Source organism: Toxorhynchites rutilus, chromosome 3, assembly GCF_029784135.1.
Source record: "Toxorhynchites rutilus septentrionalis strain SRP chromosome 3, ASM2978413v1, whole genome shotgun sequence".
Lineage (NCBI taxonomy): Eukaryota > Metazoa > Arthropoda > Insecta > Diptera > Culicidae > Toxorhynchites > Toxorhynchites rutilus.
Window position 1 is genome coordinate 51,970,532 of NC_073746.1, and position 27,345 is coordinate 51,997,876.

At 36.1% G+C, this 27,345-nt stretch overlaps 1 protein-coding gene across 3 annotated transcripts in view; it reads left to right on the forward strand.

The window, feature by feature from the left end:
* LOC129780005 (zwei Ig domain protein zig-8-like) overlaps nucleotides 1-27,345 on the forward strand; it is a 182,116-nt gene that overhangs the window by 126,588 nt on the left and 28,183 nt on the right. For all 3 annotated transcript variants that reach the window (XM_055787839.1, XM_055787840.1, XM_055787838.1), the window contains one exon: nucleotides 20,557-20,628. In XM_055787839.1, the coding sequence (XP_055643814.1) occupies nucleotides 20,562-20,628 (67 nt within the window). In that variant the 5' untranslated portion in view covers nucleotides 20,557-20,561. The remainder of the gene's footprint in view (nucleotides 1-20,556; nucleotides 20,629-27,345) is intronic.

Consider the following 27,345-nt stretch of genomic DNA (forward strand, 5'->3'; position numbering starts at 1 on the left):
AAAAAACTTAAGTTAAACATTAGCAAAACAAAGTATATGGTAGTATCGACACGCAATCTTGACAGTGATAGTCTTAGTATAACTATCGATGGGCAAACTGTGGAAAGAACGACTTCAATCAAATATCTTGGCGTTATTCTTGACGAAACGCTGCGCTTCGACGAACATATAAACTATACTATAAAGAAGGCAGCTCAAAAATATGGAGTGCTTTGTAGAATTAATCGATTCTTGACCTTTGAAAGTAAAATTACCATCTACAAAGCATTGATCGCTCCACATTTCGATTATTGTGCATCTGTGCTATTTCTCGCAAATAAGAGGCAAATGAATAGAATGCAAATTGTTCAAAACAAGGCCATGCGCTTGATATTGAGATGCGATCGACTTACTCCACGAAGATTTATGCTTGAATGCCTACAATGGATGTCAGTGGGACAGCGTATCAAATATTGCACTCTTACGTTCATATATAAGATGGTTAGCGGCATGACACCGAACTATTTACAAACCACGATAACGTATGGAAGAGATATGCACCGATATAACACAAGGCAAGCAAGTGACCTCAGAACCATGAACTTTCGAATGTCATGTACCCAAAACTCACTTTTTTATAAAGGATATAACACATTACCAAATGAAGCAAAGACAGCAACAAGCCTTCGAATATTCCGTAGTATTTGTAAAGAGTTTTTGAAGCATGATTTAGATTTTTGATCGTGCATATAATTAATGTTAGTGTGTAAGATGACGAAGTTTAACGGATATTTGTATTTTCTTATCTTTAGACTATAATGATGATGGTTAACTTAAACAATATTTGTGAAATCTTCAATAGCTTGAGCCCGCGCGCGTTAGCACACATAGACAACTTGAGATAGAACATATGCAAAAACAATTCTTTTTAATGAAAGCATTCAAATGGGTTTAATGTGGAAACCAGAGGTAAGCTAGGGATAGCTCAATCGGAATACTTGTAAATTCATCTTCTCAATAGATAATTATAACAAGATTTTTCTGTGTTGTGGCAGATCTTATTGCAGATTCAGGTTGACACGTTTATACCCCAGATTGAATGTAGGGCCTGAAGTATCGGCTGGAATTAGGCTTAGGTTTGCTCAGCTGTCTGGTTTCGAAAACGATTAACAGACCGTTGTCGGGTATCCAGTGAAGCGGGAATTCCTTTGTAAATTTTAGGCTAATGCTGACGTAGGTATTGGGTTCAATTCCTGATCGGTCAAGGATTTTTTCGGGTTGGAAATTTTCTTGACATGCCTTGGAATATGATAAGTAATGGGCCTGAAGTATTGGCTAGAATTAGGCTTGGGTTTGCTCAGCTACTAGAACTCGGAAACGATCGCAAATGCAGGCCGTGGCCGGGGATCTGATAAAGTGGGATTTCCCTTGTAAGTTCATGGCTAATATTGACATAGGCATGGGGTTCAATTCCCGATCGGTCCAGGGTCTTCCCGGGTTGGAAATTCTCTCGACATGCCATGGGTTAAATACGTTAAGTTGATAACATAAATTGTTCTTCAATTAGGAATCTATGTTTGTAATATAACCAGTCCGTTTGTTTTGTTTTTTACTTCAATGTGCTTACTGGTTATTTTAATAATTGTTACATAAAGATCAACAAGAGAACTCGTACAGCTCAAACTTTTTGAGGTGATCATCATCATTATTTCATTATTTCATAAAACGAGGAAATTATTGTCTTTTGAGTGTATGTGTGTCCGTGTATTTTTCTTGTCAAGACTATGGTGATGATGGTATTTTTTTTTGTTGCTTTTATATATATCTTAGTTATTCAATTAAATCTAAAAACATAATTGTGAAGTCTGCAATAGTTTGAGCCCGCGCGCGTTGGCAAACATAGAGAAACGTGAGATTGAACAAAAGCAAAAGAATTTTTGATCGAATAAAACAAAGTCATTCCAAGGGGTTTAATGTGGAAACCTGAGGTAAGCTAGGGATAGCTCAATCGGAATACTTGTAAATTCATCTTCTCAACAGATAATTATATCAAGATTTTTCTGTATTGTGGCGGATCTCATTGCAGATTCAGGTTGACACGTTTATACCCCAGGTTGAATGTAGGGCCTGAAGTATCGACTGGAATTAGGCTTAGGTTTGCTCAGCTGTCTGGTCTCGAAAACGATTAACAGACCGTTGTCGGGTATCCAGTGAAGCGGGAATTCCTTTGTAAATTCTAGGCTAATGCTGACATAGGTATTGGGTTCAATTCCTGATCGGTCAAGAATTTTTTCGGGTTGGAAATTTTCTTGACATGCCTTGGGATATGTGAAGTGATGGGCCTGAAGTGTCGGCTAGAATAAGGCTTGGGTTTGCTCAGCTACTAGAACTCGGAAACGATCGCAATTGCAGGCCGTGGCCGGGGATCTGATAAAGCGGGATTTCCCTTGAAAATTCATGGCTAATACTGACATAGGCATTGGGTTCGATTCCCGATCGGTCTAGGGTCTTCCCGGGTTGGAAATTCTCTCGACATGCCATGGAATGAATACTTTAGACAAAGGCTTAAATTGTTCTATCGATTAGTAATCTATGTCTGCGGGATAACCAGTCCGTTTTCTTTTCAATTTAATGTGCTCACTGGTTAGTATGATGTAATAAACTCAGTAACTCAATTATTATCAATAAGATAACTCGTCCCGCTCAAGCCTTTGTAGGGAAAAAAGGTGGGACCATCATCATCAATAAAAAAAAAAATCAAATTGCATCACGGAAAAAACGCTGTAGAAATTTAATTTTTAGGAATTATATCTTCAGCTTTCGCTTATAATCAGATAAGAGTGTATAGATCACGTTGGCCATGCTTCACTGTCAATTTTTCGTAAATTTGGAAAAATGTCGTCGAACGAAAAAGAGCGTCGTGAATTAACCTGTGCACTCATTTCGAGAATCCGGAGTTGTCACATCGGGACATCGGTAAGATGCTGGGAATCGTCCAATCCACGGTCAGCAGAGTACTAAAACGATACTTCGAGAACCTAACCATCGACCGGAAGGTGAAGAACGGCAAAAATGGATGCTCCGTCAGTGAAAAAGATCACAAGCGCGTAGTTAAGCAGTTTAGACGTGATCCGAGAAGTTCGGTCCGGGATGTCGCCAATAAGCTGAATTTGTCAAGTTCATTCGTCCAGCGGACCAAGCAGCGGGAGGGCCTGCGTACATACAAGGTTCAGAAGGCTCCTAACCGCGACGAAAGGCAAAACATGGTGGGGAAGACGCGAGCCCGGAAGCTGTACACCGAAATGCTGACGAAGCCGCATAGCCTGGTAATGGACGACGAAACCTACGTCAAAGCGGACTTTCGTCAGCTGCCGGGACTGTTGTTCTTCTCCGCAGAGGACAAATTCAGTGTTCCGGAGGAGATTCGCAAGCAGAAACTATCCAAGTTTGCCAAAAAGTACATGATGTGGCAAGCGATCTGCTCTTGCGGAAAGCGGAGCGCCCCCTTCGTGATGACCGGCACGGTAAACGGGCAGGTTTACCTTAAGGAGTGCCTACAGAAGCGCTTACTACCACTATTGAAGCAGCACGAGGGCCCGACCATCTTCTGGCCGGATCTCGCTTCGTGCCACTATTCAAAGAACGTGTTGGAGTGGTACGAAGCCAACGGGGTCACCTTCGTGCCAAAGGAAATGAACCCGCCCAACGCGCCGGAGCTTCGCCCAATAGAGAAATATTGGGCGATTATGAAGCAGGCCCTTCGGAAGAACCCAAAAGTTGTCAAATCGGAGGCGGACATCAAGAGAAAATGGATTTCTGTTCAAAAAAAACTACAACCTGACGTTGTACAGAACCTTATGGACAGGGTAAAGAGGAAGGTGCGAGCATACGGGCTTGGGCTCGAAGTATGAATAAAAAGAAAATACCAAAAGTTGTTTAATAGTTTTTATTTTACTGTCTAAAATTTTCAAAAGGATCAGTCTACTGGGCGAATTTCTACAGCGTTTTTTCCGTGATGCAATTTGATGTGACACACCCTTTAGTCCCAAGCGTCATTCTGTGTGTTCTTTGTGCAATTTGGTTGGTTCAGGTTAATCACGGAGAGCAACTACGAATTGTACAGTCTACCCAAGCTCAAGCAAGCTCAAGCTCAAGATCAACATGGGTCCGTACAAGGCAGGTCTGTTGATACAAATCTGATGGAGTTCATCACGTTTTGCATTGACAATACTGGATCCGGTAACCAAGTTGATGCTATTTACACTGATCTGAAATCAACTTTTGATAGGATTGACCACGATATCGCCTTGAAAAAGTTTTTATAAACTCGGATTTTCTAGTAGCCTCTGCCGCTGGTTGGAATCGTACCTCAAGGATAGAATACTGCAAGTCAAAGTAGGTTTTTCGTTGTCGAATGTTTTCGTGAATGAAACTGGAGTTCCCCAGGGCAACAATCTCGGTCCCTTGCTATTTGCATTATTTTTTAACGATGTCAATGTACCGCTTGATGGAGGGTGCAAACTGGTATATGCCGATGACCTGAAAATATACATCGTTGGGGAAAGTTTGGACGATCACTACGTTCTACAATCACTGCTGAACAAATTCTACAACTGGTGTAGAGAGAACAGAATGACTATTAGCATTGAGAAATGTGTCGTTATTTCATTCCATCGAAAACTAAGCCGTGAAATCTTCCATTTTGACTATCGTATCAATGATTAAAAGCTTGAGCATGTGGAGTGCGTCAAGCATGTAGGTGTCCTTATTGATTCCAGATTGACATTTCGAAACCACCAGTCTGTCGTAATCGACAAAGCGAATAGACAACTTGGATTTATGTTCAAGATTGTGAGAGAGTTTGATAATCCGCATTGCCTTCGCTCTTTATATTGCGCGCACGTCCGTTCTCATTTGGAAAATGCTTCAATCGTGTGGTCACCGTACCAGAGCAACTGGACGAATCGAATGGAAGCCATTCAACGTAAATTAATTCGGTATGCCCTTAGAGAGTTACATCGGAATAATCCGCAGATCCGCCTTACGAAGCTCGCTGTCAGTTACTTGGACTGACTACTCTGGCAAAAGCTGTTTTGGTAGCTAAAATTCGTACATCTGAAGTGGACAGCCCAATATTACTGGAATCGTTGCAAGCAAACGTGTTACCCCGTAATCTTCGCCAGCGCAGCGGATTTCTGCGTATGCAACGGAACCGTTCGGATTTCACAAAAAAATTAACCGTTTCAATCCATGCGTTCAGCGTTTCAATGAGTCCTCATCTGTCTTCAAACTGAAAGTGCTCCAGCTGCTTAGCTCAACTAGATCATTTAAGCGGCTTAATAATGATCAATCTCTTAATTGTTTATATTTCAACGTAGTGTTTGTTGCCCACATGTATATTTGTAGTTTTTCTTTCATTAACAAAAAAAGTGTACATGTGATGTGAAAATACACAAGCGATCTTCATCAGGCGTCATGAAAACCGACGCTCTGTACCATTCCATTGACCTTGGATTTGAAGTTGCGAACAAAATCGAACCATGATTTAATTCACAAAACTACTCTTTATCGACCATCCAAAATCATGTTGACCGATCGCTGGTTGGAGCAAGATTGGTTTGTAGAATATGCAAATAATTTACGCTTGCATCCTGGTCATGTGATCAAGTTGCCATCGGGCGGAGTTAAAACACAACACAGTGTTCGTTCACATGTGGTAGCATTTCGAGCAGCTGATTCGCAGTGGTATTAGCAGTTCCTTCTTATTAATGTTATCGGCCAATTATTCAGACCACCATAATTTTTTGGATTTGAAAGCATACTTTCATGTAAGATACGTTGTATCTAAATAAATGCAGTGTATGTCCATTAGGGTGGCAGCGAAAATGGTCATGTCAAATTTCAAAAACCGACCATGTACATTTTGTTTATTGGCCCAAAAATATGATCTGTGCAAAGTTTCAGCTCGATCGGACATGATTTAGGGGTGCCTCAAAGCACTCAAAGTTTTGATTTTTAGATCTGCGAATATCTTCTAAGGGGGAGTAGAGGAAATTTAGAAAATTTAAATTTTTTTTTCAATGCCAATGACTTAAAAATGCATAAAACGTCGAGATCTTGTGTTATTACGAAAAAAAGAATCTTCAGTTCATTCGCCTCTAGCCCCGAGAAGGACTTTTGTGGAAAGAAACTCTTCTCCATACCACTCCTTCACACGATTTAAGAGACAATCCCTTTCAGATCGATCCTCGCCGGCAACGATGTTGCTTCGATGACCAACAAACGAGAAGTGGTGTGGTTTCAAATAGCGGATGGCCAAATAAGTTAAACACGGACAGAGACGGTTGTTGTTCTTGTTCATGTTTTTGAAGGGACTTTAACCCAAAGGTCATTCGTCCCTAAACAGAGACGGTATGAGTTGCTCGTTTTTGACGGTACGGGAAGGTAAGCACACAAATCGGCAGAAAAAATGTATGGAAAATGGGAATGCTTCCAGTTCTCATTTATTTAAACCGCGGGGTTTAGGGAATTTTAATATGTAGTATATCAAACAAATCTTAGGGAACTTCTAAACAAAACGTATGTTTTTGACTCATATGTTTTTGACTACATACATACTATTAACAAAATGATAATCAGGTGGAGAAGTGCATTTGAATGCATTTTTATTCACTTCCTAAGTCAGCCCAAGCATTAGCATGAATCCAAAAAGAATATATTGATCCACAATATGAGCTGTCTTCATGTTAGTGCAGTATTAATTATTATATATCTTGTGCTTTGCCTTTGAGTAATTTTAAAGTACTATGTTCAATACTATTTTTCTAAACTATATTCCTGCAGTGTAAAGTTTTCAGTCATTTTCAATTACACAATGAAAACTTTGTTGTCCTAATTTGATAGCTGAATTGAAATTGAAAGGATCACATCCAGTGTTGCCACATTTTAATCTGTACCAAAGGGGTTAAAAACTTTCTCATCTGCACTTTTTCTTCCAAAAATCTGTACCATCGAAGATATTCGTTGTAGAGAAAAATCTATTTTAATATCATGAAAAAAAAACTCATTTATTTACTACGAATACTACATTTACATTTGAAAGTCATTGGTGTGTTTGATGATGCTCATACATGGTTTTTCTGAATCTAGATTGCAAACTATCATTCTCTAAAATTTTTGAGCTATCGCCAAAATGTTTATTAGAGTCTTCTGATCTCAAAAAAGGGTTCAGTATATCGTTCCTGAGCCGATTTCGAAACTTTGTTTTGTTCTGATTATATTCAGAAATAATCGCTCGGCATAGTGAGAAAGTTACAAACAAGGCATCGAAGCGCCGAAAATGCGAGCGAACCGTCAAACTTTTTAGAAATCCAATTTTCGTTCACCAATTCTGCACATGCTCGTTTTCTGAAACTGTAATTTCCTTACGAATAACTCCTTATCTTTAGGGTGCGGAATTCATTCTTCAGATCTTTTATATACCCATCGTAGAACCCTGGAAATGCCTCTAATACAACGTTAATGCTTGTCAAATTGGAAAAGTTTCTGAAATTTAACATTGCCCCAGCCTTGAGCGTCGGATCATCAAAATCGAATCTTTTATCTCCTTTGCTTGATCAGCTCCACAAAAAAACTGCGATAAATATCCTTAAAAATGATCTGTCTTTCGCTGCCCCAACCTAAAAAATTGTCTTCAAATATAATAGACATTACAACAACGTAAAATTCCTCCCAGATATTTGTGAGAATGATCAAATAAAAATCTTACAGCACTTCATGTAGCATCGTGAATTCAGATTTTTCAGCCAGGAACGAACGATTCAATCTGTTGATCTAAGGAACAACATACTCCAAAAATGCAACTGTTTCGACACGACAAATGAAAATTATTTGCGACACTTTTCGGAGAGAAGCGGTTTAAATGCGCGACAACGGATATGTATTTTGCGAGACAAAATGATAACGAGAGATGCGTTTAGTTCGACAGTATATTTTCGAGTATTCTTTCGTATGCTTTACAATGACATTTATTGACCGGTGGCTATCGGTAGAATTGGGTTAAAGGATAATAGAGCGCAGGCTCTTTTTGATGTAGACAATTAAGCTGAGGGAATTGTTACGTACTATTGAATACTGTTTGAAAGGCGTTTTAGGGATATTCAAATGCGGCTATTGGAATCTAGTTCATTGGCTATTTGTCTGCATGATTTATGGCCCTGTTTATAAACTATATCGACATATATTGATATATTGCCCTATTGTCTTGCTATCAGTAGAAATCGAATCGCCTTTTATTGACGGTTATGAATTTTAGAATTAGGATTGAACAGCAACTGCGGCGCAAAAATCGTTATGTACCTTAATGTTGCTTTGTTCAAATGGAAGAAGTTCCACATGCGGAAAAAATCTGTACCAATCTGTACTTTTGGATGAAAATCTGAACTTTGTACCGTACAGAATCTGTACCAAAAATAACAAAAAATCTGTATCTTTTAATATAAATCTGTACGTGCAACACTGATCACATCGCTTTTCCACCAGAATTCTCATTCGTTTGACATGAAGAAAAATATAATGCTGTGATCAGAGGATTATAATTTTCAAGCTACGATATAAAACAATATTACGATAATGACTCGCGTTATTACACCATTTATAAGAAAGCTACCATTGTTAACATGTATACAAAGAAACAATGTGACTTAATATTAGTGACATACACAACCCAACGCCTGTTTTCGTCTTTATCCTACGATCTGCGAAAAGCTTACGGAAATAATCACCGTCACGCTGTAAGCCATACGAAAACGAATTACCGATTTCGTCTCATCATATTGTGTCGCACAAAGGCGCTGCTCATAAACTGGTTTATTATTAGACTTGCTTTTTTTCCTGGAGGATCTTCCATCTCATGAAACACAGAGATAGGATCAACGGTTTCCTAGCGAGTATTATCGACCTAGCTGTCTGTTGTTGCTCGTGGGGGTATTGTTTTCGAAATTATAGACATCGTCCGCTCGTATTAATCTATCGCTGTCTGCGGGGGTGGCGATCACCATCGCTCATTGAACGCAAACATTCGCCTGGGTGGATCGGTGGTGTCAGTTTAACACATTATTTCTCGCCATTGTTTCCCGGAAAATTTTCTCTGGCGCTGTCATAATTGATTACATAACGATTGTAACATGCTTTCAGTTTCATGACTTTGAACGATACTTGTTCGTGTTCCAAGATTGGAGATAATTTGAAGTTTTAGTATAATTGAACGGTTGTTAAAGATTCAGAAAATATTTATCTCAATAATTGAACTATTCACGAGATTTTGACTACTTGAAAATTTGTGATAAACGAAAAATTCTGAAATTAGAACTTGGAAAAAAAGCTTATCTAGTAGAGATGCTACAAATGATTGCCGAAATAAAATGGTCATATTGAAACAAAATCAGATTCACTGACAAACCAGTTGTCATCTTGTTATGTTACATCATATGAAGATCTGCATAAAATGTGCTGATAAGATACAACATGTATAATCTTTTTTTGTCGACCGTTTCAACATGTGCGTGCTAAAGAACACGAACCAGCATCTACCAACGTACTCGCTCCACTTAAATTCAAGCGTCGCCCTAAATGAAATGAAAAAAAAAATAGAATAACATCATGCCTTCACGCCAACCCACGCTCTCGCCAAACTTTTGCTGAAACTTTTCGAACAAGCTAACACCTCGCACATCACAAGCACCAGCGGAAGGAAATCCCCACCGTGCGGAGAACTCCCTTCATGCCCAGTCCAGTTGGTTTCCGTCGTTTGGGCGCGCTGCAACACGACCGGAACACAGCCCCACAGTCGGGTTTAATTTTTTACGGTGGAATTTTTAATGCTCATTTTACGTACTTTTCTGCGCTGAAATCAGCCAGCTCTGTACATTTTCCTAGCGACGGCTGAGTGGAATTCCCAAACTCACACCGGTGATGTGCATCTCTCGCTAGGTAAATATGTATTTTGGTGGAATTTTTGGAAGGCACGTCATTTTCAATTAAAACCCAAGGTCTGTTGGATTCATGTTTGCCGGAAACAGAAATAATGTAAGATTTATTCTGGAGGCTGAAAAGAGCATCATGAAGAAGTGTTCAAATTATATGCTAATGAAATCTAAAGTAGATTCACGAGTCTGATGTGAATGGCAGGCTTGAAGGCAGTGTAAAACCGAGATTAATTTGTGGCGATACTTTTGATCGAATACGCATTGCTTAATCAACCGATTCCATTCGATTTTGAAATATTGTCGTTAAAGACTAGTTTAAATGAGTACATTTTCACGTGATAAGGGAACTAAAAACAAAATCCATCAATCATTGCCCGCATCCACTATCATTTCATAAATAGTACAAATACCAGGGTATCGAAGCCTCATATGTCTCTTATTTGATTTAATACTAAGCTATTTCGTATGAGGGACTGGTTTTTCGAAATTAGTCTTCCATACAGTATCAATAATATAATATATAGTAACAGCATCAGTACTATATTCTCTTTTGCAGAACAGTTTGAAATATTGCCGAACAAAATGATGAAACGGCTACACAGCCTGCATCCATGAAAAACTTGTTTCATTTTTTCTCCAATTACGATGGAAACCGCGTAATTGTAACCGTTCCAGTTAGCGGCATCGTGGACCATTCGACGGACCACAAACTTCAATCAAATTCAAGCAATTGAATTCCATTTATGCAATGCATGCGTCGCCCACGAGCTTTTGCCACACGGATATCCTAAATTTGCTGAAATTGGTTTTTCTGCCAACGGCTCTCGCGATTATCCAGTCTACCAAATCACTTTATTTTGCAGGGGGCGTAAAGTCAAACACAATCAAAAAGCTGTGAGCACAGGTGGGTTGTAAGCGGCTCAGAGGCGATTTTTTCACTCTATCGACTGAATGCAGCAGATAATTGGATTTTTCCGCTGCTGATGACACTCACAAACATTTGTTAAAAATGTGTCACTTTTCGTCACAACCTTCTATGATTTGAGTTCAGAACAAATTAATTGTTGAATTATTACCTAAATTCAACTAAATTATGTACGAGGTCTGCTCAAAAAGTATGGTTCATTTTCGATTTTTGCCCATTGCAAAAATGGATCAAAGAATCTGTATCAAATTTTGTGTGAAAAACAAAAATTATGTGCGCGAACACATTCCGAATGTTTATTGTGACATCTGATGAACCTACCTTGGAGCGAAACAACGTTTATCGGAGCTCGAAAAAATGTTCTCGGAGGGTCGAAAAGATGTAACAGCGCAAAGCGTGCCGGAAGCCCGAGCAGAAACTGAAATCAAATAAAAGTAATCTGTGGGTATACAAAAATCGTGAAACTTTTAGAACAGCTCTTGCAGACTCTTGGTCCACTCTATCCCATTCCATTAAGCATTTCCATAGCCATAGCCGATTTTGCTTCAGTACTACGGAGGGATTTCTCTAGGGATAGGCAAAAATCGAAGATGAACCAAAACACGTGTAAGAAAAACAGTTGTCAAAAATTAACTGAACATTCAAAATAACCGTACTTGTCAGCATAAGTGAGATACATGAGTACCAACATAAAGCCACAAAAAAAAATCTAGAATCGAATACAGGTAACCCGTAAACTATTCAGGTGAACGCGTAAACTCGAAAGGCGCGATACTCTTTGAACAGACCTTGTATATTCACTGGAAAGCGAGGTGGTGTGTATAATATTCCCCAATATTATACGCTATATTTTTATGTAATTTCTTGAAAGCTGAGAATTTTTTATATAATATATTCAAAAATCGGAGATGAATTTTCAAAGCCGATGGTTAAAAAATCAATTTTTGTCCCTTTTTCCAAGCAAGACTTTTTTGAAAAAATCATAATTTTTGAACAACTGAACCGATTCAAATAACCGACATATCAAATTGAAGCCAATGATCTAGTCTTTTAGTTATTTGAAAAAATATTACTTCTGCCAAAAAATTGGATTTTCCTTTTTTTTTATTTTTAATTGTGTTAGTTTTTCATAGTTTGCTTGGTTCAAGATAGAGAACGCTATAGTTTTTCTTTTTTTTTTCTTGGAAGCTGATTTTTTTTACCAAAAATATCCAATAATCAAAGATGTATCTTTTTTCGTTTTTGAGTTATGATTTTTCAAATTTAACCTGTTTTCTGTCTTCGTTCAATGTTCCTCTGCAACTGGACTATCATTACTCGAAAACGAAAAAAATCCCATCTCTGATTTTTGGATATGTTATGTAAAAAACTAAGCTTCCAAGGAAAAATATAAAAAAAATATAGCGCCCTCTAGTCCAAAGCCATGAAATCAACAGAAAAACAGTAACGAGAACAAAATCCAATTTTTTTGCAAGTGTAACTGTAACTGTAACTGTAACTATTAACTGTCTTTAAGTTGATATGTTGATCATTTGAATCGGTAATCCAAAAGTTATAATTTTTCTGAAAAAGTTATTTTTGGAAAAAAGGCGAAAAAAAAAATATGAGAACCGGAAAACCAAAATATGAGAACCGCAATATCGGTTTGGCTTGGAATGACTGTATAAAGAGATGAAATATTCATCGTTCAACATCTATTTTGAAGAAAGCTTCAACCGTAGAGGGTTGAACGGTAACTATTGATTCTATATAATTTCCTAGACGCTACTATCATGTTTGATATCGTTTATATGAGAACGAATATATTTTCTTATTTCGGTCTGACACAAATATGTATAAAATGAGAACTGATACGATCATGAAAAGTTTATCATTTCATATCTCCGTCCACATTGATACATGAGGATATATTAGCCGGAAAAGTTTTTGAAGACATGCACTAAATTATGTTCCCATCGTGAAAAATTCAGTTGTTCTTTTCTACTAGAAAACTATATTCCAACTGATTCCACGCAAACTTATCTTCAATAATCGATTAATTATGGAAAAAAAGTTGTCTTAAATTGCGATTTTCACCAGTTCTGATATTGATTCTCAGTAACGACGTATTTACAATCATTCACCCCCTCATCCGAATTTGAATAGTAGTGGGTTTTTGTTTTCGATCAGAATTGGCACTGAGCAGGCCCATCAATCAATCAATAATCGATCCCAATACACTCCAGCAGTAACATTTGTAAACGAACATGTCAGCTTAACTGTTTGTGCGAACGAAATTTATTCCTCTCCATTTTTTCGCTCCACCTGCATGGAAAACAATAGAATTTCGATTGAAACCCGGTTCATAGGAAAATCATCTCAATCTATCAAATTTAACCCAATCGCCGAAGCTCACCCACAATACGTTTCAATCGACTTACAGTTCCATCCTCATGTTCGTCACTGTAGCACCCAAATGGAGAAGACAGCTGCCAAATCCGTCTTTGCATCCACAGCGGAGGCCAAGAGTTCTTCAATAATAGCTCCACAGCTTTAGGGCATAATTTATAATCCATCTCGGCAATCCGTTCGCATCACTTCCTCGATGAGTTCTGACGCCCGGCTCAGGACGCACCCGTTCCGTCGTCTTGCAGTGCCGGACAGGGCGGTTGAGGGAAGAGGGTTTTTGTTTGACAATTTGCCATCCCAAATTCAGTATTCAAGGGAAACTTTTCCCATTCAACCCGTCTCTTGTTTCGGAATACCAAGTCTCATCCTGCTCCCCTGAGGGTGAACAGGGATACTTATTCAAATGTACTTCACAGGTTGGCTTCTCTTGCGAAGGATCACGAACTTTGATTTTTACTTCTCTTTCAGAACCAGTGTCGTAGGAAATGATGCATATTGATTAGATAGGCGTTTAATTTTACGCTCTGGTTTGAATCCCAGATGGGTTAAAGGTGAAAGCTATAGGAATTTAAATAATTTGGAGCTCTTTCTTGAATTTTGTTTTACATCAGATGGTTTCCTATTTGAGATAGTAATAAGGACTGGCTGAATGTAGTAAAACACGGATCGTGTTGAACGATGGAGTTTTCGTATGCTCCGTTCCAGTTAGTTTTTTGCTATTTCTTCCCAGTTACAGTTATAGAACCTGATCGCCAAAAATCGTGCAAGGAAACTGTACAACCAAATTCTTAAAAATTATAAATGATGAATCCTTGTCTTCTTCTGCATAATTGAATAAACAGAAGAAAATGGTAGTAATGGCTTTAATGGTATTTTTATGTACATTTTTGAACAGAATGTGGTTCCGGATTTTATCACGTTATCTCATCTAACCCGTTTAAAGAATACTAGTTTATACAGGAAACGGTTTTTTCAGAGCATCCATTTGATGTCCTATGTCAAGATCCCGTCCGTGCCCCTAGGCCCAAACCCATCAACTTTTTTGTTGTGATTTGTTCGTTGACATCTCCTCGTTTCATCGCTGAATAAAATTACTGGTCAGGAAGTCCATAATACAGCTTTTTTCTCAAAAAATCTGATTTTGACTTTCTTGCCCATTGTTTAGCTTCTAAATTTTGTGTTGCGTTTCGATCAGGAACTGTTTGAACTTTGATTACCATCAGGCCTGTACTGGCTTTCATTCTCCGAACTGTTCATTCACTACAATTCTGTTTTACCGCTATTTTACGATTAGAGAGCTTAGGATTTCACTGTAAGCAAACATCTACTTTCTTCTCAGTTTGAATCCAGATATTCTTGTTACCCGAACCAGCTATCCTGTTAACATTTGAGTAGTGTTTGAAGCACTTTGGTTCGCTTTAGCTTTATTGGTGAATGTTTGTTGGGAGCACCACGGATTTTGTTGAAATAATCAAACTAGAAATTTGCGTCTTTTCACTACTAATTTTACTGTTAGTTGCTCATATATTGATAAAAGTCATGTTAAAGATTATCAGAAATTCTCTAACGAACAAATCTTTTCAATCCGCTCTCAATTTGCTCTTTTATTTTCCGAGATTGAAGTTATGAAGTTTGAAGTTATGATTGAAATCGTCAAATCGAATGTGCGGTGTAAATGATCCGTATTGGTGTTAGAATGAACAATTACGCATATCAGGCCAAATGGGATAGACTTATGGTTTGTTTCTTGTGTAAATTTGTTTAAGGCAGTATTCTATTTTAGAAATTTGAAAAAAATCAAAATTTTCTTTCTTCATATTTCTGAAGTTTACTTATTCGAGAATATACCCAGAAAGGACTTTTCGAAAATCCCATTATTTACCGAGTTATAGCCATTTCAGTGATGCGGTATCTGATCTAGTGCCGCCATAGGAATTAACTTCAAACGCGTTTTTCTCGAAACTAGTTTTTTCAAAGTGGCGTACACGATATCTCAAGTTCTAGTGAACCGATTTAGGTAAAATTAATATGAATACAATCTGTATGCATCTCTCTATCGCATAAAGTAATAAAAATCATAATTTTTCTTATTTACTATTTAAAAAAAAAATAGGAAACTTAAAAAAAACTTTAAAAACTTTTTTTTCTTCAAACGGCTGCCATTTTGTCAAAAAACATGTTTTTGGCAGGTTCATGCGATAGCGGCATCTTTATTATTCAGAATCAGTTCAATTTTTTTGTTTGCGATAATCAGATGGGCAGGAATCATGTATGTCATGGAACAACTTTTACTGAACTCCTTCACTTCATCAGCTTGTAACTACAGCGTGAACTCGATTTTATACAGTTTTTGATTTCTTTTTACTGTATATAATCGAGTAAAAAAATTTTTTTTTCATTTGTTTTTTTTTGCATGTAATTTTCGTTTTTTTGAGAATAAAAGAGGAATTTGATTTTTTATTCATCCCCTTAAAGTCAGAAAACACCTTTCTCACATGAAAAAAATAAATTTATCCAGATTCTCTCAGGAGGTGATAGACGATCATATTTGATGAAAAAAAATTCTCTTATATGTTCGAATTCCAACAATGACAGAGTTATAGAACTTTTTTTGTTGTTTCGGACTCTGTTGCCCCAAACTGGCTCTACATTAAAAAGTACGCTACAGAAAACGGTTCTGACGCTTTCATTTGAAAGATGAGAAAATTTAGTACAGGATATAGTAGTGGAACAACAAAATTAGTGGATTTTAATAACATTTTGGAAGTGAAAAACTTAATAGTAAATAATTTCTAATGTATTATTATTAATTTTCTCCTAAAAGATTATATTAAACTAGATTGTTTCTATCGTTCAAAATAAAGCTCTCAAACCACTCTACAATTTATTCTTTGACGCCCAATTTTTATCTTTGTTAATTTCGCTGCAATTCAGACAAAATCTTCAAAAATCACGATTTTTACCCCACTGTACATGTAATAGCCACTCAAACTTCGCCTTAACGTTGAAAGGTTACATTTCTTTTTGAAATAAGCCATATTTGAAATAAATTAACAAAAAATTCCAGACTGTATATAATCGAGTTCAAAATTGTATATAATCGAATCACATATAATCGAGTCTGTACATAATAGAGTCCGACCTGTATTCTGATTACGTATATATCTCTTGCGTTCAATTTTTGTTTTATTGTTAAAAGATAGATAAATAAATAATGATATAATCGATAGTAAAAATATTCTTGTTTTAATTTTTTCTGAGCTCGATAAATCGTCCGGAATTCGTGCCTCTACATTAGAATACCCCCTTAAATCATTATTGAAATAGTAGGTACATGTTTGAAATAAGGTGGATCTATTCACTTAGAGTCTTTATTGAAATTTACTTATACGTACAAAAACGTAGTAAGAAGAGGCTTTAGTTGGAGTGGCATGTTCATCCAGGGTCAATGTCACAATGTCACAAAAGAAACAACACCTTGATTTCGTTATCTAGTGGTGGCTCATTTTTCCCTCAAACAACAAAGTAGTTTTGAATGCAGATCAATCACTGAAATTAAACAAAATATCTGTTTAACTCTACTAGAATATGTGAACAGTCGTTCAAGAAGTAGTAATTGGGTTTTAGTTAAATTATTGAAATGATTAATTTTCAGTTGTGGGAAATAGTTGTAATCTATCACTGAAATATTTTTATTGATTTATTCAAAAAATATATTTTTATTAACTCGCAAAAAAAACACGAGATGAGTAGTTTAATTATATTGCAAATGTATATCTGAAAATAACATTAGTCGACAGTCACTCTGAATAGTCATAATATAAGAAAGATTTTGGATTAATATTATGACCACGATGACAGAGGATTTTACTGTTTTACAAGATTGGAATGTAATGATTCTTCAACCCATTAACGGCAAAGCTCTAAATAATATTTTTTGTCAAAAGCTATTTGTGCAATATCGATTATTGGTGCTAAATAAACCCACATGTTTAAGAATATTTTATCTCATCTTCTATTTTCCGAGAAATGACTGTTCGTGAAATCAAACATTGGCCGAAGCCTGCACTTTTTTTTTGCAAATACAAACGCTGCGAACAAAAAATCACTTCAATTAGTGAATATTCTGTATTTGTAAACGTATTAATTTTAGTCCAGACAAAAACAGGAGGATGAAAATAATATATAACTTTTCGATAATATTTGCTAAATTAACACGTTCGTCGCCCAATGCGCTGTGTTTCAGCATATCGCGAGGCCCAAATTGCGGATGATTTTTTAAATGAAGACCAAACATAGTTTGTAGACAACTTTTACATGTGAAATTTCTTTCTATTTGAAGACGAATTGACAACAATAGCACATGTCAAAGTCATTTTATAGTGGCAAACAATCGAGAATTTCTTAGTCTACATTCTACTTTCATCAGATCACACTAATGTTGCAAATGGCCAGATTTATAAATTTTGAACATAACTGATAATAGTATTCACTCAGTATGGACCAGGTGCATATGACCATAGCGACTGAGGAAAAGTCACGTTTTTCTACAACCAGAAAATGAAAGATATTTTAAAAGAAATATTGGATTTCTCCACATCAGAACATTGTTACCTTCGTCCTTCAATGAACACGGAAAAGCAACTTGTATTGAAACATAATGTATATGCTTTTTATACAATTCCCAGTTATTGGAGAGTTGCTCGAATATATTAATATATCTTATTCAGCCAGAGTGTACCAAATGTCAAATGTTTTCATGATCGTAGAAATAATTTGATATTATAATGACGGGTTCTGGTAAAAGTACTAAGAAAATTTATAGTACACCTATACCTCGCTTTACGGGTTAGATACGTTCCACAAAATAATACAAATTCATACACATTCAATCGGATCGGTTTCAAATTTGTTAAATATGTAACATGATTTATAATTTAAAATGCATTTTTGTCATTTCAATCAAAATTACATACATAAAAAGTACATACATTTGTACATAAGATAATAAAATGGAACAACTTCATGTTAAATTAAAAAGTTCAAAGGATGAATACATTAGAATGTGAATGGATGTATGGGAAAAAAATGGCCTTCAAATTTTCAAACGGGACTTTCTTAAAAATGTTGATTCTCACGAAAAACTGTGCTATTGAAAATATCAGCTCAATCGGACTTCATTTACTAGTGTCGCACAGCCGTCAAAGTTTGAGTTATTTGTAAAACGAAAAATATCACAAGTATAAATTTTTCTCAGAGTCAATTTACGAAAAAAAAAAATTTTTCTCGTGCAACTTGAAGACATTTCACATCAACATTTTTTTTGTTAGCTCCGATTTCACGCCGTTGTAGCGAAATATTTTAGGCCGTAAATCGAAAACGTGACTCAATTGAAAAGGGCCGTTATATATAAAGCGTATAAAAAGCGGCAGTATAGCGAGGGTGTAAAAGGAATTTGTAAAGGGTCAAAATTAATCAATGAACAGTTATGCGATTGAACCCATGGACGTTCGCTTAGTAAGAAAACGTAAATATTTGAAAGCATTTATAACAAAAAAAAACCATTTTGGGCGAGACGAAGTTTGCAGGGTCAGCTTTTATATAAGAATCGTTGATTCTGAGGGAAAGCACAGCTGTTTATGAGAATTGAAAAAGAAATTATTCATTTTCATAGTTCAATCCTTTGTGAAGAACGATTCTGACTATTCTAAATACAGCCTTAGATTTCATGCAAAAATTATAGATTTTCTCACATTCGAAAATACCCATACTGGGCTATACGGCCGCTCTTTATACGGCCTTTATTTCGCCCTCTTCAATTAAGGCACGTTTTCGATTTACGGCCTAAAACGTTTCGCTACAACGGCGTGAAATCCGGGTTAACAAAAATGTTGATGTCAAATGTCTTCAAATTGCACGAATTTGAAATGAAGTTCAATCGGATATTTTGCATAGTATAGTTTGTCGTGAGAATCAACATTTTTTAGAAAGTCCCGTTTGAAAATTCGAAGGCCATTTTTTCCCATACATCCATTCACACTCTAATGTATTCGTCCTTTGAGCCTTAACACATATTTAATGTAACATGAAGCTGTTCCATGTTATTATTTTATGTACAAATGCATGTACTTTTTATGTATGTCATTTGGATTTAAATGACAAAAATGCATTTTGAATTATAAATCATGTTACATATTTAACAAATTTGGAACCGATCCGATTGAATTTGTATGAGTTTGTATTATAAAAATTGATTCCTTATACGGCTTTTCGCTTTGCGGCCAAATTTCGTGGAACGTATCTAAGCCGTAAAGCGAGGTATGGGTGTACACTAAAATTTCATTGATAAATACAATGCGTCTCCACAAACTTTTATCTGATTAGATAAGTTGTCAGATATAAAAATGCATGTGTTGTGTCAAAAAAAAAATTTTTTTTTCAAAATATTCTGCATGAACACAATATACTTTTGGATACGTTCGATACAACTTTTGAAATAATCGTTCCATTTCACATGCGGAAAAAAAAATTCAAAAGAGTTTTTTGAACGTATCATCCGGAGCCGAAGTCATTCATTTGATGCAATGCCGGATAGCTTGCGTTGTCATGATGTATAATGACTCTTCTTTGGTTGATTTTCTCTCTCTCTCTCTCTCTCTCTCTTTTCCAAACTCTCCTGTCAAATAAATGGTTGTGTGCCATCCATTATTCATTGTGATTCTGCGTTGCTCTGACGATCTGTTCAGTCAAAAGAAAAACAAGAAATCATTCTCTTCTCTGCTCGAATAACTTTTGATGGATTTGACTGATTTCAATGTTGAGAAAAAAAAAATATCTTTTAGATAACTCGTCTTGCTCAAACCTCTGTATGGGGAAGGAGGTGGGACCGTCATCATCATGTACGGTGAGCTATTATTTTTTACTTTAGAGCTCATATTCATCGATTCCATGAGCGTTTCGACCGTATAGATGTGTTTCAGAGCATATTGATTGTGTTTCCCCTACAAAACATAAGTCGTAACGATGAAAGTGTTCATGTTTAAAATATATTTATGGCTGGGTTGAATTTTTGAAATCACTGCAAAGCATGAAAAGCAATTGAATAGCGGTTTGAGTATACCATTCACAAATCAAACTATTCAAGGTTGATGTCAGACTGATGTTTTGGTAGCAGATGATTGAGTTTTTCAACACTTTTCGAGCAACCCCCCGTTAAAAACATTAAATAAAATAAAAAATATATTTTGTTAAATCGTCATTTGTTTGTCCCTTTTTCAGAAACAATGAACTACTGCAGTCATGGCTCGGGCATGAAAGTAGTGATAGTGTTTGTCATGTATTTGAACTTAGGTAAGTATACAACAACGTTTATTCACATAATACACCTCATATGGGCAGCTTTATGGAAAAAAGCCTAATAAAGTATAACAATCAAAATTTTAATCAATAAATTATAAATTTTGGTGAAACATTACACGTAGTCAACATTATAGGGGCAACCGAAATGCTTCGGGAACAAGCGGATATCGAGAAAACATGTTTATACATTTGTTGGATTAGTTATGAGATCAAATTTCATGCCAACTTTCAACGAAACATGCGATTCCGTTCTCAATGTACGACCTTCAGAAGCATCTAATCGAATGCTCAGCTAAATTTTGAAAATTGATTACTTTTCATGAATAAATATTGCAGTGGAGTGAAACCACAATTGGATAAGAAATTCTCTGCTAAAAAGCACCATTCGACTTCTAAAAATTCTGATATGTACACTGCATTATCTTTAGATGTGGTTCTATTTGCGGCTAGAAATATTCTGGATGATATTGTGAACTCAACGTAACTTCGGACTGATCAAATTGAGGGTCCACACAGAGTACACTGGATGTGTGGTAATTTTCACATAAACACTAAAAATATCTTTCGGTAGGTTTACAGCTGGAAGGAAATGAAAGTCTTCGTTTCCCCCACGAACAGTCCCAACCCATTAGGAGATTGTCTGTGTGCCCATCGTCTGCTCTAACACTGATTGCCATTCGAAACAACCTCTCTCACGTTCCCAGAGCAAACAAAATGCCATTAGAAAGTGTGTAAAAGGTAGTAGAGATCAATTCCGATGGAATATTTATGAGCACCCTCAAACATGCGAAAGTCTACGGTATTGCTGTTGCCTATACTGGTTTTAGCCTGTCTTCCTAGTTGAATGATAAATGTTGTCACGTTGGCCTCTTTCTTCGTTGAACAGTGTAAATGGGTTTCCCCTGTTTCTCTAACTAGCTTGGGATGGCGCGAAAGGTTCAATGAATTTCCATATAATTTACCGCAAGGCTGCTAGAGGAAGGTCTTCGTTGTTTAGGGTGGGCCGGAAAATTTCAGTATGGTGTGATCCGTGAATTCCGGGCGTCATCAATCACAAGCCCATTCCGGCAAAATTGGTCCACTCCTGTGGGACGAGGTGCTAACAGTTCCATTTATTTTTGCTGATTTGACGTGATTCTGTCGGATTTTACGTATACGAAGCCACATCCTGCAAACGAACCTAGGAAAGTTTATTAATGTGGAATCGTGTGACCCCCAATGCACCACTTGAGCAAAATGGGAAATCTTCAACTTCCCTCTCGCTATCACTCGGACATAATAAGCACTACCCAAGTGTTTCTACATGGGTGTGTGTGTGCCGATGTGGCTATGGGAACAGAATTCCCATCACGTCGTAAATTTTACAGCTATCGAGTGCAAATCAATGAATATAAATTCGCCTGTGGTGTCCCGTTTGCCATTTTCAGAAAAGGGTATCTGCTAGTTTTTCCGGATAAAATCGCTGTTGCGGTGGGAATAATCCTCATTCTGAATTAAATTGCGATAGAGATTCTAGGCTCCTAGAGTGGTTTGTTAAAACTTTCGTATGCATGTGGGTCGAGGAAGATAAGGTCTGACTCAGCACCGAACGTGGTGGGTTACAATGTGTACTCTATACTTGAAATAGTGATTAGGCTATTTTGGCCTACAGTGGGAATCGAATCGACGCGCATTCCTCGGAATGAACAAGCTCATGAATTGTTATCAGCACAGTCACACGAACGGCTAAAAGTGGTATTTCCTGATTGGTAACTTTTCTACCATTGCCTTCTCCCGACGAGAAAGTTGGAAAGTAGAACGGCAAATGAATGCAAGATTCAATCTTGCTAATCTCCACTACCTAGAACAAACGAGAGATTAACTGATTGGCGAAAGCCATACCCAAACTCGTTCTGCGGTAATCAGTATTCTTCGGAACATTCAACGCTTTTATACCAAGAAAATTCATTTCCGGACGAGAAAATGAAACATTATTCCCCGCATAGTTGAAACACCCTGGCAATCACAATTTTACTAGTTGCTATGAACGGTTTCTCCGAGGCGAATTGGACTGAGTGATTATGGAAAGTAGACGGCCGGTGCCTCATGGCTTTACAAGATTTAATCGGTAGAAGCGGTTTCCCCATGCTATCTAGCTGCTATCGCTTCTCACGAGGAAAAGGGAATGCGGACATAAAGAACCATCACACAAAGCGTATTTGTTGGCTCTTGATACTCTGCTCTCTTTAAATAACCCTGAACAACTCTGCCAATCAAGAGGACCAGGTTAAAGGGGCTCTCCATTGTTCTTTCCCCCTAATGATGCTTGGTGAATGGCTTTATAGACCCGAGTGTCTTTCCAAGAATCCTTTCGTCCGGTGGTGGTGCGTGTGCGTGAGAGAGAGTGAAGCTACAATTCAGGTGGGGAACAAATTAGAGCGATAAGAATTCGGGCACACGGAATGTATCCAATTCGAAGAAACATTTGCCACCATCCAATTCAATTCACAGGGGCTCAATTCTGACAACTGGCACCGAAAAAGGTCCGACATTCGGGTATTCATCAAGCTGTGGGGTTTAGGTGCTGTCTTTCCGCAGACAAATTAGCAATTCAATGTCTTCTTCGGCCAAGATGGTTGCAGAAGATAAACGAGCTAGAATCTGGATACAAAAAAGAGATACAAGTTTATGAATCATTCATCAATGCAAAACGCTTTAGCGGTTGTTTGTCTTTGGAATAAAACATTGGAATCAAGCACGTGTTACTTCGAGTATATCAACGACTTTTGTTTTATTACAGCGTTCCAAGTTATTAGACATATGGATGCTTCAATTGCCAAATCGATTAACTCCATAAAACAAGATGTTGAGAAAAATGATCAAATATTATATGTTTTATTATTATTTATTATTAAATGGCTAAAAAATTTTGTCATTCAGTGGTGTTAATACTTATTATTGAAGAAATTTGTTTTGAATATATACAGTTAGGGGCTATACAACGGCTTTGATACTAAAATTTAATAATATTCAAGAAATGGAGTAAATCGATTTGGCAAGTGAAGCATCCATATGATATTCGCTTCATGAGTGTGATAGATTTATTTCAGGATGTTCGTAGAGTTCATAAACCAAACTCATATTCGTGTACCATTATTTCGTGCATCAGTGGATTTAAAAAAATGCCATTTGCACAAACCTTATTAAATAATGCGATGTGTTTCCAAAAGACGCAGAATTCATAGGTGTAATTCGTAATTTCTAAGTTAGGCTGATTCCATATTCCGGAATATGAATTTTCTCTAATGAGTTTTTTCATCCAGATATAATTTATCTGAGAACAAAACCTTAGCCATCCAATTTATTTGGTTTGTCTTTCTGTTATTTCTATTTCGTTGCTAGTGTAATAAAAGAAAATCGGGAAAATAGGATAATAGCATAATTTCCGCAAATATCAAGCCAAGTCAAATCATGTAGATTATTCCGAAAATTATGAAAACTTTCTCGAATGACGAAAAAAACATACTGAAGTTTTTGGTTATTTTATCCTCAAATATACACTGCGTTTCACAACTGATAATTGGGTAATTTGGCATCAATTCATAAAATCCGGAAAGTCAAGGCATGGTTTATTGAATAGGGGCTTCAGATTCTGGACTGGTCAGCTTGTTTACCAGATCAAAACCCTATCAAGAACTTATGAAGATTCTGGACTGGTCAGCTTGTATACCAGATCAAAACCCTATTAAGAACTTATGTGGAGTGATCGTACGAATAGTAGATGCAGCTTACAAGCAGTATGAGTGATTTGAAGAGCTTAAACGAGCAGTATCCTCTGCGTAGAACGAGATACATACTACAATATGGCGCAGCTTGGTCAAAACCACCCCGAATGGGTTACTTGAACTGATTGAGAACTAAAGATGACCTATGAATTAGAAACTTACTGCAATTCATTCGAATTTAACGTTGATATTGTAAAGGAGTGAGAGTTTCTCCATCTGGTGCTATAGTTATGAAACACTGAAATTTTTGTTTTTGAAATGTTTCGCGCCTGAACACAACAATAAAGTTCGAATGGTCAGTCTTTTAAATGAAGATCCTACTCTATATACTTCAATTCAATCGACTTCTTACATATCTCCGGAAACTCAGAAAAAATGAGTTGTTCTATAGTTGTGAATGCTTGCTCTCCAATTTTAGTACGGTTTGCATGTTTTTGTAGGATTGGGGAGTTTTTTTTTTCCAAAATATATTTTTTATTAAGGCACATGTGGCGTTAGCCTGACGGGGCCGGGAGTCCCGTCTATATAGTTCTATTGTAAGATTCATCATAACACAGTCCCTTTTTTGACCATTAGTTATTCGCATAGTTCATTACTATTCCATGCCAATTTTTAAACTTTTTCTGGTACTTGTCTGATAGCTTCCTGAATTCTTGTTGTTTCAATAAAATTCAGCTTCTTCTTCTTCTTTTTGTCAAGAAATTAACGTTCTTTATAACCTTTAAGGTACACCATTCGCTTCAAATTTACTCAGTAAGATCTATTAAAAACGCATTGGCGGAAAATTTGGAGGGTTAGATTCTTTTGAGATGAATTCTTTGGTACAATTCGGCTAGTGTAATGCAAAATACAGGCTTCAATTTTTGTGGTATTTTCAGAAAAAAATGAGAACAGGAATACATTTCGTCACACACGCGTATGCGTATTTTTAAACGGTTTTATTTAGCCTGCCCTGTAATTTGTATACTTGTATGTTTGTATGTTTGTAGGTTTGTATGTTTGTAACATGTTTGTCTGTAACGCTTTACCACATTAATAGAAATTTGAATCCCTTCCTGTTGGCTGATTGATCTGAAATTTGGAACACACCATTATATCTGCAGTCATTATAAAACTGCGTATTTCATGATTATAAAAATCCAAGATGGACGTCACCTCAAAACGGCGGATTACCTCAACACCTTCAATATGGGTTTTTCCTAAACCCCATCAATATTGGTATCAAATGAAAGGGATTGACTAGTAGAACATAGTTATTTATAAAAAATGCAAATCCAAAATGGCCGCCACCACAAGATTACGGATTACATATTTTCTCAAAACAAATCCCATCAAAATGGGTAACAAGTGAAGGGGCTTGACCAGTAGATCACAGCTATCTATGGAAAATTCACATCCAAGATGGCCGTTGTAACAAAATAGCCAATTACTTTTTTAAACGTTTCCATTCAACTTGACCTGTTTATATGTATGTTTTTATGTCTGTGGAGTTGTTCCATATTCATAAACAAATTTGACCCTGTTGACTTATTGCTCTGAAATTTGGAACAAACCTTTATCTCTGCTGTCATTATAATACTATGTATTCCATTATCTTGAAAAATCCTATTTGCCGTTGGTAAAAAATGGTTGAATGGCTTGACTTCGAGAACACACTATATTATGACCAACATAAATTCAAAAACGTGTATGTATTTTTTTTTTTTGTAATATCCTCAATATCGGTATAGAATGAAATGATTTGACTAATAACATTTTATTAGGTTTTTAGGTTTTATTTTATTAGGTTATTAGATTTTATTTTATTAGTACTTAATCAAAATATTCTGAAGAAAATTAGATAAGAAAAAATAAATAAAAAAAAGTTGAATGGTTTTATTGTAGAGAAGTATTCTTATCATCCAGATAATTTAGCATTAGCATTAGCATTGAGCAAGTTGCACAATATCGTAGGTGGTACGAATTCAGAACTGTTAAGTCAAAAACTAGCCCTCATCCGTTGCTGATGATTGGTAATATCTCTTAGATGAATGCATGCTTTCTCCAACAGTTAAGAATTGTCCTGGCCATGTCCTTGCAACTGCTAAGGAAAGGGAAGGAATGTTAGTTCGACATTTACTTAAGAGAGATGCAGAGAACTCTATGACCTCTCATAAATATCTCGGGAATTTAGGAATGTATTAGTAGGGGAGGTGGGCCATAGGATACACTCAGCCGGTGTTATTGGCGCATGTTATTATTACTATTACTATTACTATTATTATTACTATTACTATTACTATTACTATTACTATTACTATTACTATTACTATTACTATTACTATTACTATTACTATTACTATTACTATTACTATTACTATTACTATTACTATTACTATTACTATTACTATTACTATTACTATTACTATTACTATTACTATTACTATTACTATTACTATTACTATTACTATTACTATTACTATTACTATTACTATTACTATTACTATTACTATTACTATTACTATTACTATTACTATTACTATTACTATTACTATTACTATTACTATTACTATTACTATTACTATTACTATTACTATTACTATTACTATTACTATTACTATTACTATTACTATTACTATTACTATTACTATTACTATTACTATTACTATTACTATTACTATTACTATTACTATTACTATTACTATTACTATTACTATTACTATTACTATTACTATTACTATTACTATTACTATTACTATTACTATTACTATTACTATTACTATTACTATTACTATTACTATTACTATTACTATTACTATTACTATTACTATTACTACAAGTATTCTTATCATCCAGATAATGTACTAAAAACTATGAAATGAAAAAAGTAAAAAAAAACCTTTTGAGATAAACGGTTTAATGTACTAAAAGCTAGAAAACAATTAGGCAAGTAGCAGTTAGTAGT